At 43.2% G+C, this 15000-nt stretch overlaps 1 protein-coding gene across 1 annotated transcript in view; it reads left to right on the forward strand.

Moving 5' to 3' along the window:
• The window catches only part of LOC124020508 (rho-related GTP-binding protein RhoE-like), a 27724-nt gene that overhangs the window by 496 nt on the left and 12228 nt on the right, over positions 1-15000 (forward strand). The window contains exon 2 of the mRNA XM_046335749.1: positions 23-110. Within this exon, the coding sequence (XP_046191705.1) occupies positions 23-110 (88 nt within the window). The remainder of the gene's footprint in view (positions 1-22; positions 111-15000) is intronic.

A 15000-nucleotide genomic window follows, 5' to 3' on the forward strand; every position in this document is an offset into this window, starting at 1 on the left:
TGATTGTCTCTTTTTTCTTTAGAGTTACATGCCCACAGTGTTCGAGAATTACACGGCCAGTTTTGAAATAGACACGAAAAGAATAGAGCTCAGCCTATGGGACACGTCAGGTAATGATCCATTTCATTTATTTAATCTGTCTATGTTTGCCATAACTCTATGACCCAGTCTCCCCTATTATAATATTTAGTTTACATGTATATAACCTGGGGAAATGTATATAACCTGGGTAGATGTATATAACCTGGGTAGATGTATATAACCTGGGTAGATGTATATAACCTGGGTAAATGTATATAACCTGGGTAGATGTATATAACCTGGGTAAATGTATATAACCTGGGTAAATGTATATAACCTGGGTAAATGTATATAACCTGGGTAGATGTATATAACCTGGGTAGATGTATATAACCTGGGTAGATGTATATAACCTGGGTAGATGTATATAACCTGGGTAGATGTATATAACCTGGGTAAATGTATATAACCTGCCTTTGGTTCCCATGATGCCCATTGATCACAGTTGCTGTCCATTAGAAATGCAGCTGCCAGGCATGTCAGGACCTGTTGGTCTCACAGTGTGTGTGCAGGGTGTCATGGAGGAATACATCTGTTGACAGTGATGAATATTTCATGTTTAATGAAACCTAAATGATCTATTATTTATTATCAAGTTCTGGTTTGTTACATGCCTAGAAGAAGTCATGATGCTACTGTGGAATTGTAGGGATGGACCAGCTGGTTGAACCATTCAGACAGACACCACTGACCAAATGTTCTACCATGCTTCTCCACCCCTCCCCCTCAACAAAGACACCATGCAGCCAATCAGTAACAGTGAGAAGACTGTCCTCCCTCCAGACAATCTGCTATTTCTGTACCTGGTGCAGTTAGTCTTATACTGGCCTCTTCCAGTATACTGGTTTCTAGTGTTGAGGAGTTAACCTCATGGGATCTCCATCCATGCTGGAAGTCTGGAAGTAATTATGTGTTGTAGCCCCACTCTCCTCCAGCCGGATCCCCAGCCCTCTCCCTTCCGTAGCCCCACTCTCCTCCAGCTGGATCCCCAGCCCTCTCCCTTCCGTAGCCCCACTCTCCTCCAGCTGGATCCCCAGCCCTCTCCCTTCCGTAGCCCCACTCTCCTCCAGCTGGATCCCCAGCCCTCTCCCTTCCGTAGCCCCACTCTCCTCCAGCCGGATCCCCAGCCCTCTCCCTTCCGTAGCCCCACTCTCCTCCAGCCGGATCCCCAGCCCTCTCCCTTCCGTAGCCCCACTCTCCTCCAGCCGGATCCCCAGCCCTCTCCCTTCCGTAGCCCCACTCTCCTCCAGCCGGATCCCCAGCCCTCTCCCTTCCGTAGCCCCACTCTCCTCCAGCCGGATCCCCAGCCCTCTCCCTTCCGTAGCCCCACTCTCCCCCAGCCGGATCCCCAGCCCTCTTCCTTCCATTGTTCCACACTCCCATAGCCCTCTCCCTTCCATTGTTCCACACTCCCCTAGCCCTCTCCCTTCCATTGTTCCACACTCCCATAGCCCTCTCCCTTCCATTGTTCCACACTCCCCTAGCCCTCTCCCTTCCATTGCTCCACACTCCCCTAGCCCTCTCCCTTCCATTGCTCCACACTCCCCAGCCCTCTCCCTTCCATTGCTCCACACTCCCCTAGCCCTCTCCCTTCCATTGCTCCACTCTCCCCAGCCTTCTCCCTTTCTTGGCCCCACTCTCCCCCAGCCCAATCCCCAGCCCTCTCCCTGCTTTTGCCCCACGTTCCCTCAGCCCTCTCCCAGCTTTTGCCCCACTTTCCCTCAGCCCAATCCCCAGCCCTCTCCCTGCTTAAGCCCCAGGTCTGCAAACCTTTGCCTCTATGCTTCCCCCTCAGCTGTCCCCTGCCTGGACTGTGCTTGTAACCTGGGGGTGGTGGAGGTGGAGGTGGAGGTGGTAGTTCAAGCTGGGGCTCTGTTGCCAAGTGGGTCTGTTTGTCTGTCCGGTTGGCTGTAGAGGGACTGTCTGTCTGCCTGGTTGGCTGTAGAGGGACTGTCTGTCTGCCTGGTTGGCTGTAGAGGGACTGTCTGTCTGCCTGGTTGGCTGTAGAGGGACTGTCTGTCTGCCTGGTTGGCTGTAGAGGGACTGTCTGTCTGTCTGGTTGGCTGTAGAGGGACTGTCTGTCTGGTTGGCTGTAGAGGTACTGTCTGTCTGCCTGGTTGGCTGTAGAGAGACTGTCTGTCTGCCTGGTTGGCTGTAGAGGGACTGTCTGCCTGTAGTGTAGAGGGACTGTCTGTCTGCCTGGTTGGCTGTAGAGAGACTGTCTGTCTGTCTGTAGTGTAGAGGGACTGTCTGTCTGCCTGGTTGGCTGTAGAGAGACTGTCTGTCTGCCTGGTTGGCTGTAGAGGGACTGTCTGCCTGTAGTGTAGAGGGACTGTCTGTCTGCCTGGTTGGCTGTAGAGAGACTGTCTGTCTGTCTGTAGTGTAGAGGGACTGTCTGTCTGCATGTATTGTAGAGGGACTGTCTGTCTGCATGTATTGTAGAGGGACTGTCTGTCTGTCTGTCTGTCTGTCTGTCTGTCTGTAGTGTAGTGTAGTGTAGTGTAGTGTAGTGTAGTGTAGTGTAGTGTAGTGTGTAGTGGGACTGTCTGTCTGTAGTGTAGTGTAGAGGGACTGTCTGTCTGCATGTATTGTAGAGGGAATGTCTGTCTGCCTGTAGTGTAGTGTAGAGGGAGTGTCTGTCTGTAGTGTGGAGGGACTGTCTGCCTGTAGTGTAGAGGGAGTGTCTGTCTGCCTGTAGTGTAGTGTGGAGGGACTGTCTGTCTGTAGTGTGGAGTGACTGTCTGTAGTGTAGAGGGAGTGTCTGTCTGTAGTGTGGAGGGACTGTCTGCCTGTAGTGTGGAGGGAGTGTCTGCCTGTAGTGTAGAGGGAGTGTCTGTCTGCCTGTAGTGTAGTGTGGAGGGACTGTCTGTCAGTAGTGTGGAGTGACTGTCTGTAGTGTAGAGGGAGTGTCTGTCTGTAGTGTGGAGGGACTGTCTGCCTGTAGTGTGGAGGGAGTCTGTCTGTAGTGTGGAGGGTCTGTCTGTCTGTCTGTCTGTCTGTCTGTCTGTCTGTCTGTCTGTCTGTCTGTCTGTCTGTCTGTCTGTCTGTCTGTCTGTCTGTCTGTCTGTCTGTCTGTCTGTCTGTCTGTCTGTCTGTCTGTCTGTCTGTCTGTCTGTCTCCTGATTTCTTCTGTAGGTCTCCTGAGCCTTTCCTAGGCACGACTCTGTGATTGGCTCAGCTTCAGTGGGCAAACACAGAGCTGGTGTGTGTGTGTGTGTGTGTGTGTGTGTGTGTGTGTGTGTGTGTGTGTGTGTGTGTGTGTGTGTGTGTGTGTGTGTGTGTGTGTGTGTGTGTGTGTGTGTGTGTGTGTGTGTGTGTGTGTGTGTGTGTGTGTGTGTGTACTGCAGATCCTATGTATCCCCTAATGGGAACCCCTCTTTTATTCAGTAGGGCCTCTGAGCGACTGGCTGATCCCATGCCTCTATCCAGGCTTTAACAAGGTAGAGACACCTGAGCTCTGCTCATTACCAGAACTGAGCTGCACATTGATGGGCTCTGCCTCCCTGTCCGCTTTGTTTTCAAGCAGGAATAGAGGAAGGGAAGGAGCAGAGCCAAACAGGAGTGGAGGTGCAGCAGACTAACACAAATTCTCACAGTAACAACGAAAAAGTAAGCTACTGGATATACAGTATAGTATAGAACACAACCCAGTAATACAGTATAGTATAGTATAGAACACAGCCCAGTAATACAGTATAGTATAGAACACAACCCAGTAATACAGTATAGTATAGAACACAACCCAGTAATACAGTATAGTATAGAACACAACCCAGTAATACAGTATAGTATAGAACACAACCCAGTAATACAGTATAGTATAGAACACAACCCAGTAATACAGTATAGTATGGAACACAGCCCAGTAATATAGTATAGTATAGAACACAACCCAGTAATACAGTATAGTATAGTATAGTATAGAACACAACCCAGTAATACAGTATAGTATAGAACACAACCCAGTAATACAGTATAGTATAGAACACAACCCAGTAATACAGTATAGGATAGAACACAGCCCAGTAATATAGTATAGTATAGAACACAACCCAGTAATACAGTATAGTATAGAACACAGCCCAGTAATATAGTATAGTATAGAACACAACCCAGTAATACAGTATAGTATAGAACACAACCCAGTAATACAGTATAGTATAGTATAGAACACAACCCAGTAATACAGTATAGTATAGTATAGAACACAACCCAGTAATACAGTATAGTATGGAACACAGCCTAGTAATATAGTATAGTATAGAACACAACCCAGTAATACAGTATAGTATAGTATAGAACACAGCCCAGTAATACAGTATAGTATAGAACACAACCCAGTAATACAGTATAGTATAGAACACAACCCAGTAATACAGTATAGTATAGAACACAACCCAGTAATACAGTATAGTATGGAACACAACCCAGTAATACAGTATAGTATAGTATAGTATAGAACACAACCCAGTAATACAGTATAGTATAGTATAGAACACAGCCCAGTAATACAGTATAGTATAGAACACAACCCAGTAATACAGTATAGTATAGTATAGAACACAACCCATTAATACAGTATAGTATAGTATAGAACACAGCCCAGTAATACAGTATAGTATAGAACACAACCCAGTAATACAGTATAGTATAGTATAGAACACAACCCATTAATACAGTATAGTATAGAACACAGCCCAGTAATACAGTATAGTATAGTATAGAACACAACCCAGTAATACAGTATAATATAGAACACAACCCAGTAATACAGTTTAGTATAGTATAGTATAGAACACAACCCATTAATACAGTATAGTATAGAACACAACCCAGTAATACAGTATAGTATAGTATAGAACACAACCCATTAATACAGTATAGTATAGAACACAACCCAGTAATACAATATAGTATAGTACAGAACACAACCCATTAATACAGTATAGTATAGTATAGAACACAACCCAGTAATACAGTATAGTATGGAACACAGCCCAGTAATATAGTATAGTATAGAACACAACCCAGTAATACAGTATAGTATAGTATAGTATAGAACACAACCCAGTAATACAGTATAGTATAGTATAGAACACAGCCCAGTAATACAGTATAGTATAGTATAGAACACAGCCCAGTAATACAGTATAGTATAGAACACAACCCAGTAATACAGTATAGTATAGTATAGAACACAACCCATTAATACAGTATAGTATAGTATAGAACACAGCCCAGTAATACAGTATAGTATAGAACACAACCCAGTAATACAGTATAGTATAGTATAGAACACAACCCATTAATACAGTATAGTATAGAACACAGCCCAGTAATACAGTATAGTATAGTATAGAACACAACCCAGTAATACAGTATAATATAGAACACAACCCAGTAATACAGTTTAGTATAGTATAGTATAGAACACAACCCATTAATACAGTATAGTATAGAACACAACCCAGTAATACAGTATAGTATAGTATAGAACACAACCCATTAATACAGTATAGTATAGAACACAACCCAGTAATACAATATAGTATAGTACAGAACACAACCCATTAATACAGTATAGTATAGTATAGAACACAACCCATTAATACAGTATAGTATAGAACACAACCCAGTAATACAGTATAGTATAGTATAGAACACAACCCATTAATACAGTATAGTATAGAACACAGCCCAGTAATACAGTATAGTATAGTATAGAACACAACCCAGTAATACAGTATAATATAGAACACAACCCAGTAATACAGTTTAGTATAGTATAGTATAGAACACAACCCAGTAATACAGTTTAGTATAGTATAGTATAGAACACAACCCATTAATACAGTATAGTATAGAACACAACCCAGTAATACAGTATAATATAGAACACAACCCAGTAATACAGTATAATATAGAACACAACCCAGTAATACAGTTTAGTATAGAACACAACCCAGTAATACAGTATAGTATAGAACACAACCCAGTAATACAGTATAGTATAGAACACAACCCAGTAATACAGTATAGTATAGAACACAGCCCAGTAATACAGTATAGTATAGAACACAACCCAGTAATACAGTATAGTATAGAACACAACCCAGTAAAACAGTATAGTATAGAACACAACCCAGTAATACAGTATAATATAGAACACAACCCAGTAATACAGTATAGTATAGAACACAACCCAGTAATACACTATAGTATAGAACACAACCCAGTAATACAGTATAGTATAGAACACAACCCAGTAAAACAGTATAGTATAGAACACAACCCAGTAATACAGTATAATATAGAACACAACCAGTAATACAGTTTAGTTTAGTATAGTATAGAACACAACCCAGTAATACAGTTTAGTTTAGTATAGTATAGAACACAACCCAGTAATACAGTATAGTATAGAACACAACCCAGTAATACAATATAGTATAGTATAGAACACAACCCAGTAATACAGTATAGTATAGAACACAACCCAGTAATACAGTATAGTATAGAACACAACCCAGTAATACAATATAGTATAGTATAGAACACAACCCAGTAATACAGTATAGTATAGAACACAACCCAGTAATACAGTTTAGTTTAGTATAGTATAGAACACAACCCAGTAATACAGTTTAGTTTAGTATAGTATAGAACACAACCCATTAATACAGTATAATATAGAACACAACCCAGTAATACAATATAGTATAGTATAGAACACAACCCAGTAATACAGTATAGTATAGAACACAACCCAGTAATACAGTATCGTATAGAACACAACCCAGTAATACAGTTTAGTTTAGTATAGTATAGTATAGAACACAACCCAGTAATACAGTATAGTATAGAACACAACCCAGTAATACAGTTTAGTTTAGTATAGTATAGAACACAACCCAGTAATACAGTATAGTATAGAACACAACCCAGTAATACAGTATAGTATAGAACACAACCCAGTAATACAGTATAGTATAGAACACAACCCAGTAATACAGTATCGTATAGAACACAACCCAGTAATACAGTTTAGTTTAGTATAGTATAGTATAGAACACAACCCAGTAATACAGTATAGTATAGAACACAACCCAGTAATACAGTATAGTATAGAACACAACCCAGTAATACAGTATCGTATAGAACACAACCCAGTAATACAGTTTAGTTTAGTATAGTATAGTATAGAACACAACCCAGTAATACAGTATAGTATAGAACACAACCCAGTAATACAGTATAGTATAGAACACAACCCAGTAATACAGTATAGTATAGAACACAACCCAGTAATACAGTATAGTATAGAACACAACCCATTAATACAGTATAGTATAGAACACAACCCAGTAATACACTACAGTATAGTATAGAACACAACCCAGTAATACAGTATAGTATAGAACACAGCCCAGTAATACAGTATAGTATAGAACACAACCCAGTAATACAGTATAATATAGAACACAGCCCAGTAATACAGTATAGTATAGAACACAGCCCAGTAATACAGTATAGTATAGAACACAACCCAGTAATACAGTATAATATAGAACACAACCCAGTAATACACTACAGTATAGTATAGAACACAACCCAGTAATACAGTATAGTATAGAACACAACCCAGTAATACAGTATCGTATAGAACACAACCCAGTAATACAGTTTAGTTTAGTATAGTATAGTATAGTATAGAACACAACCCAGTAATACAGTTTAGTTTAGTATAGTATAGTATAGAACACAACCCAGTAATACAGTTTAGTATAGTATAGAACACAACCCAGTAATACAGTATAGTATAGAACACAACCCAGTAATACAGTATAGTATAGAACACAACCCAGTAATACAGTATAGTATAGAACACAACCCAGTAATACAGTATAGTATAGAACACAACCCAGTAATACAGTATCGTATAGAACACAACCCAGTAATACAGTTTAGTTTAGTATAGTATAGTATAGAACACAACCCAGTAATACAGTATAGTATAGAACACAACCCAGTAATACAGTATAGTATAGAACACAACCCAGTAATACAGTATCGTATAGAACACAACCCAGTAATACAGTTTAGTTTAGTATAGTATAGTATAGAACACAACCCAGTAATACAGTATAGTATAGAACACAACCCAGTAATACAGTATAGTATAGAACACAACCCATTAATACAGTATAGTATAGAACACAACCCAGTAATACACTACAGTATAGTATAGAACACAACCCAGTAATACAGTATAGTATAGAACACAGCCCAGTAATACAGTATAGTATAGAACACAACCCAGTAATACAGTATAATATAGAACACAACCCAGTAATACAGTTTAGTATAGTATAGTATAGAACACAACCCATTAATACAGTATAGTATAGAACACAACCCAGTAATACAGTATAGTATAGAACACAACCCAGTAATACAGTTTAGTTTAGTATAGTATAGTATAGAACACAACCCATTAATACAGTATAGTATAGAACACAATCCAGTAATACAGTATAGTATAGAACACAACCCAGTAATACAGTATAGTATAGAACACAACCCATTAATACAGTATAGTATAGAACACAGCCCAGTAATACAGTATAGTATAGAACACAGCCCAGTAATACAGTATAGTATAGAACACAACCCAGTAATACAGTATAGTATAGAACACAACCCAGTAAAACAGTATAGTATAGAACACAACCCAGTAATACAGTATAATATAGAACACAACCCAGTAATACAGTTTAGTATAGAACACAACCCAGTAATACAGTTTAGTTTAGTATAGTATAGTATAGAACACAACCCAGTAATACAGTTTAGTTTAGTATAGTATAGTATAGAACACAACCCAGTAAAACAGTATAGTATAGAACACAACCCAGTAAAACAGTATAGTATAGAACACAACCCAGTAATACAGTATAGTATAGAACACAACCCAGTAATACAGTATAGTATAGAACACAACCCAGTAATACAATATAGTATAGTATAGAACACAACCCAGTAATACAGTATAGTATAGAACACAACCCAGTAATACAGTATCGTATAGAACACAACCCAGTAATACAGTTTAGTTTAGTATAGTATAGTATAGAACACAACCCAGTAATACAATATAGTATAGTATAGTATAGAACACAACCCAGTAATACAGTATAGTATAGAACACAACCCAGTAATACAGTATAGTATAGAACACAGCCCAGTAATACAGTATAGTATAGAACACAGCCCAGTAATACAGTATAGTATAGAACACAACCCAGTAATACAGTATAGTATAGAACACAGCCCAGTAATACAGTATAGTATAGAACACAACCCAGTAATACAGTATAGTATAGTATAGTATAGAACACAACCCAGTAATACAGTATAGTATAGAACACAACCCAGTAATACAGTATCGTATAGAACACAACCCAGTAATACACTATAGTATAGTACAGAACACAACCCAGTAAAACAGTATAGTATAGAACACAACCCAGTATTACAGTATAGTATAGAACACAACCCAGTAATACAGTATAATATAGAACACAGCCCAGTAATATAGTATAGAACACAGCCCAGTAATACAGTATAGTATAGAACACAGCCCATTAATACAGTATAGTATAGAACACAGCCCAGTAATACAGTATAGTATAGAACACAACCCAGTAATACAGTATAGTATAGAACACAACCCAGTAATACAGTATAGTATAGAACACAACCCAGTAATACAGTATAGTATAGTATAGAACACAACCCAGTAATACAGTATAGTATAGAACACAACCCAGTAATACAGTATAGTATAGAACACAACCCAGTAATACAGTATAGGATAGAACACAACCCAGTAATACAGTATAGTATAGAACACAACCCAGTAATACAGTATAGTATAGAACACAACCCAGTAATACAGTATAGTATAGAACACAACCCATTAATACAGTATAGTATAGAACACAACCCATTAATACAGTATAATATAGAACACAGCCCAGTAATACAGTGTAGTATAGAACACAACCCAGTAATACAGTATAGTATAGAACACAACCCAGTAATACAGTATAGTATAGAACACAACCCAGTAATACAGTATAGTATAGAACACAACCCAGTAACAGGCCTTCCACTCACATATGGATATAAAGCAGTGGTATTAAAAGTCAGGTTCATGACCCCTAGTGGGGGAATTGCAGTTGGGTCGACAAATAAAATTATTTAAAAAAATTAGAAGTACAAATTATTTTACTACCTTGCTCAAGGGCAGAACGGCACATTTTTACACAATCAACATTTTGGTTACTATCCCAACGCTTTAACCGCTAGGCTACCTGCTGCCCTCCTAGAAAATGGACAGGCTTTAAAGTTTTGTCATTAGATATGTGGTGGGGGGGAAAATGGGTTCCCCAGAAATGATGGTGAAAAAAATGGGGTCCCTGCGGAAAAACTTGAAATACCACGGACATAAAGCTATTGAACCCATATCAACTCACTATCCTAACTATTAAATAAAGGGGCAGGCAGACAGCCAATCACCTTAGCAAACTGCCTCAGACACACACCTCCACTTTCAACATCCAAGGAGAGACGCAATGAAAGAAACGTTGCAAAGAAACATTTCAACACCCCGTAGCCCAGCCGACAGGCCTCTAACCTTTAACCCTGAAGGTGAAGGAGCACACAGAGGACAAATGGGAGTTTATAACTTCCCAGGACATTACCTTAACGACCTCCATTTTATTGTTACCCCCTGACTGACTGTCTGTGGTTCATTAACGGCATCACAGATAAACAGAGATCAAATACGCCAGGGTCAGTCCACCACCACTTCCTACTGTAGGGAGTCCTGTAGGTCAGGGGTCAGGGGGATGTGGGTTCCTTCCTGGGAGGGTTAGGGGGATGTGGGTTCCTTCCTGGGAGAGTTAGGGGGATGTGAGTTCCTTCCTGGGAGGGTTAGGGGGATGTGGGTTCCTTCCTGGGAGAGTTAGGGGATGTGGGTTCCTTCCTGGGAGGGGCAGGGGGATGTGGGTTCCTTCCTGGGAGAGTTAGGGGGATGTGGGTTCCTTCCTGGGAGAGTTAGGGGGATGTGAGTTCCTTCCTGGGAGAGTTAGGGGGATGTGGGTTCCTTCCTGGGAGGGTTAGGGGATGTGGGTTCCTTCCTGGGAGAGTTAGGGGGATGTGGGTTCCTTCCTGGGAGAGTTAGGGGGATGTGGGTTTCTTCCTGGGAGGGGCAGGGGGATGTGGGTTCCTTCCTGGGAGGGGCAGGGGATGTGGGTTCCTTCCTGGGAGGGTTAGGGGGATGTGGGTTCCTTCCTGGGAGGGTTAGGGGGATGTGGGTTCCTTCCTGGGAAGGGCAGGGGGATGTGGGTTCCTTCCTGGGAGGGTTAGGGGGATGTGGGTTCCTTCCTGGGAGGGTTAGGGGGATGTGGGTTCCTTCCTGGGAGGGTTAGGGGGATGTGGGTTCCTTCCTGGGAGAGTTAGGGGGATGTGGGTTCCTTCCTGGGAGGGTTATGGGATGTGGGTTCCTTCCTGGGAGGGGCAGGGGGATGTGGGTTCCTTCCTGGGAGAGTTAGGGGGATGTGGGTTCCTTCCTGGGAGGGTTAGGGGGATGTGGGTTCCTTCCTGGGAGGGTTAGGGGGATGTGGGTTCCTTCCTGGGAGGGGCAGGGGGATGTGGGTTCCTTCCTCGGAGGGGCAGGGGGTTGTGCGTTTCAGTCTGGGAGGGTCCGGGGTCAGGGGGATGTGGGTTCCTTCTTGGGAGGGTCAAAGGATTGTGTGTTTCAGTTTGGAAGGTGTGGGGGCTCCAGTTCCACAGATGCCTGAGTTCCTGCCCCCCTACTGCTCCCTGGCAAGACAAGAGGCAGAGGGAAACATATTGATTAGTTCTGGGGCTGCTGAGTTAGTTAGGGAGATTTCAAAGGGGGGAGTGAATCCCACAGCTGCTAACCTGCAGGCTCCTCCATATCAATCACATGCTGAGAAGAAGAGGGAGGATGGGGAGGAGGACGGGGGATGAGGAGGGGTGCTAGATACCGGGGATAAAGCTAGAGCTGAGCTGGGCTTATCTGCAGGAGCCATTCTCCCCAGGGCCGGATTTGGGAGCACCTACCTCCAGGGGGCCTTTCCTGCGATTGAAAACATTTTGCCATGAAACAGAGAGAATATGTTGCAGTTTTATCATGAGACTAAGAGATACAGTATAGTATACTGTAAATGTTGCATTTTTCAAGTGAATTTCCTGCAATTCTACACATTTTTCCACGACTTCTGTCATGTTCATATGTTATTTGAGGGGCCCCGACCTCCAGCGTTGGGGGTCCCCTTGAGGTAGGGGGACCCAGGGCACGTGCCCTGCGTGCCTGTTCGTAAATCCGTCCCTCATTCTCCCCCATTGGTCTATTGACCCATCTGGGAGGTTTAGAGGAAGTTGTCCTCAAGGTGTTTGTTGCTTTGTACCTGAGGCATCGGTTCAGATGTGACTTATTTCAACAATATTACCTGTTCATTTTCTAAACGAATACAAAGAGCCTCAGAGCCAGCTGGTTGCCGTCCTGTCTCCTCCCTCTCTCCCTGCCTCCACACACGCCTCCCTCTCTCCCTGCCTCCACACACGCCTCCCTCTCTCCCTGCCTCCACACACGCCTCCCTCTCTCCCTGCCTGCCTCCACACACGCCTCCCTCTCTCCCTGCCTCCACACACGCCTCCCTCTCTCCCTGCCTCCACACACGCCTCCCTCTCTCCCTGCCTCCACACACGCCTCCCTCTCTCCCTGCCTCCACACACACGCCTCCCTCTCTCTCCCTGCCTCCACACACGCCTCCTCTCTCCATGCCTCCACACACGCCTCCCTCTCTCCCTGCCTCCACACACGCCTCCCTCTCCCTGCCTCCACACACGCCTCCCTCTCTCCCTGCCTCCACACACGCCTCCCTCTCTCCCTGCCTCCACACACGCCTCCCTCTCTCCCTGCCTCCACACACGCCTCCCTCTCTCCCTGCCTCCACACACGCCTCCCTCTCCCCCCCTGCCTCCACACACACCTCCCTCTCTCCCTGCCTCCACACACGCCTCCCTCTCTCCCTGCCTCCACACACGCCTCCCTCTCTCCCTGCCTCCACACATGCCTCCCTCTCTCCCTGCCTCCACACACGCCTCCCTCTCTCCCTGCCTCCACACACGCCTCCCGCATGACTGCTGTGTGATTCAGCGGCTGAGACAGGATGATGGATTGACTACTATCGCGCTTGTTGACACTGTTGTAGGCCGGGCCGTGCTCCGTGCACGCTGAACGCTTTGAGCCAGCCTATAGGAGGGAGACAGCAGCTGGTTCAACTCGACACAAAGAGGCCAGTGACACTCAGAGAGACAACCGTCAGGGTGATTGACCTTTCAGACGTTACACAGGCACCATTGACATTCCTCCACTAACTTGAATGCAAAGCATCTATTCTGAATCCCAACCTGGATCCTGTGTGTGTCTGCAGTCAGTTGTCCTGCTGCTTGTCCACTCTGGCTTCCAGACAGCTGAGATGGGCTCTGCTTTAGCTCCCAGGCCTTCCCTCCTACAGACCACGGTCAGCAGCCAGCCTCTGTTGCATCGGATCAATTTCTGGAGCATGTTTCACATTCCGGGGACGAAAGGTTGCTACTTGCTACTGAACAAAGAGCTCTTTTGTAAACGTTGAGATCTTTCGGCAAACTTAAGAAGAGCAGTGCATATTTCTGTTGTTAACGTTGAGATCTTTCGGCTAACTTAAGAAGAGCGGTGCATATTTCTGTTGTTAACGTTGTTAGCCTGAAAGAAAACTCAATCAAATTAGTTTTTGCATGTCTGCATGCCTTAGATCAGCTGTACTGTATACTCATTTACACTGTGTGACCTGGGTAACTGAATCATATAGACTGTGTGACCTGGGTAACTGAATCATATAGACTGTGTGACCTGGGTAACTGAATCATATAGACTGTGTGACCTGGGTAACTGAATCATATAGACTGTGTGACCTGGGTAACTGAATCATATAGACTGTGTGATCTGGGTAACTGAATCATATAGACTGTGTGACCTGGGTAACTGAATCATATAGACTGTGTTACCTGGGTAACTGAATCATATAGACTGTGTGACCTAGGTAACTGAATCATATAGACTGTGTTACCTGGGTAACTGAATCATATAGACTGTGTTACCTGGGTAACTGAATCATATAGACTGTGTGACCTGAGTAACTGAATCATATAGACTGTGTGACCTGGGTAACTGAATCATATAGACTGTGTGACCTGGGTAACTGAATCATATAGACTGTGTGACCTGGGTAACTGAATCATATAGACTGTGTGACCTGGGTAACTGAATCATATAGACTGTGTGACCTGGGTAACTGAATCATATAGACTGTGTGACCTGGGTAACTGAATCATATAGACTGTGTGACCTGGGTAACTGAATCATATAGACTGTGTGACCTGGGTAACTGAATCATCTAGACTGTGTGACCTGGGTAACTGAATCATATAGACTGTGTGACCTGGGTAACTGAATCATATAGACTGTGTGACCTGGGTAACTGAATCATATAGACTGTGTGACCTGGGTAACTGAATCATATAGACTGTGTGACCTGGGTAACTGAATCATATAGACTGTGTGACCTGGGTAACTGAATCATATAGACTGTGTGACCTGGGTAACTGAATCATATAGACTGTGTGACCTGGGTAACTGAATCATATAGACTGTGTGACCTGGGTAACTGAATCATATAGACTGTGTGACCTGGGTAACTGAATCATATAGACTGTGTGACCTGGGTAACTGAATCATATAGACTGTGTGACCTGGGTAACTGAATCATATAGACTGTGTGACCT

This window comes from Oncorhynchus gorbuscha, unplaced genomic scaffold, assembly GCF_021184085.1.
Source record: "Oncorhynchus gorbuscha isolate QuinsamMale2020 ecotype Even-year unplaced genomic scaffold, OgorEven_v1.0 Un_scaffold_843, whole genome shotgun sequence".
Taxonomy (NCBI): Eukaryota; Metazoa; Chordata; class Actinopteri; order Salmoniformes; family Salmonidae; genus Oncorhynchus; species Oncorhynchus gorbuscha.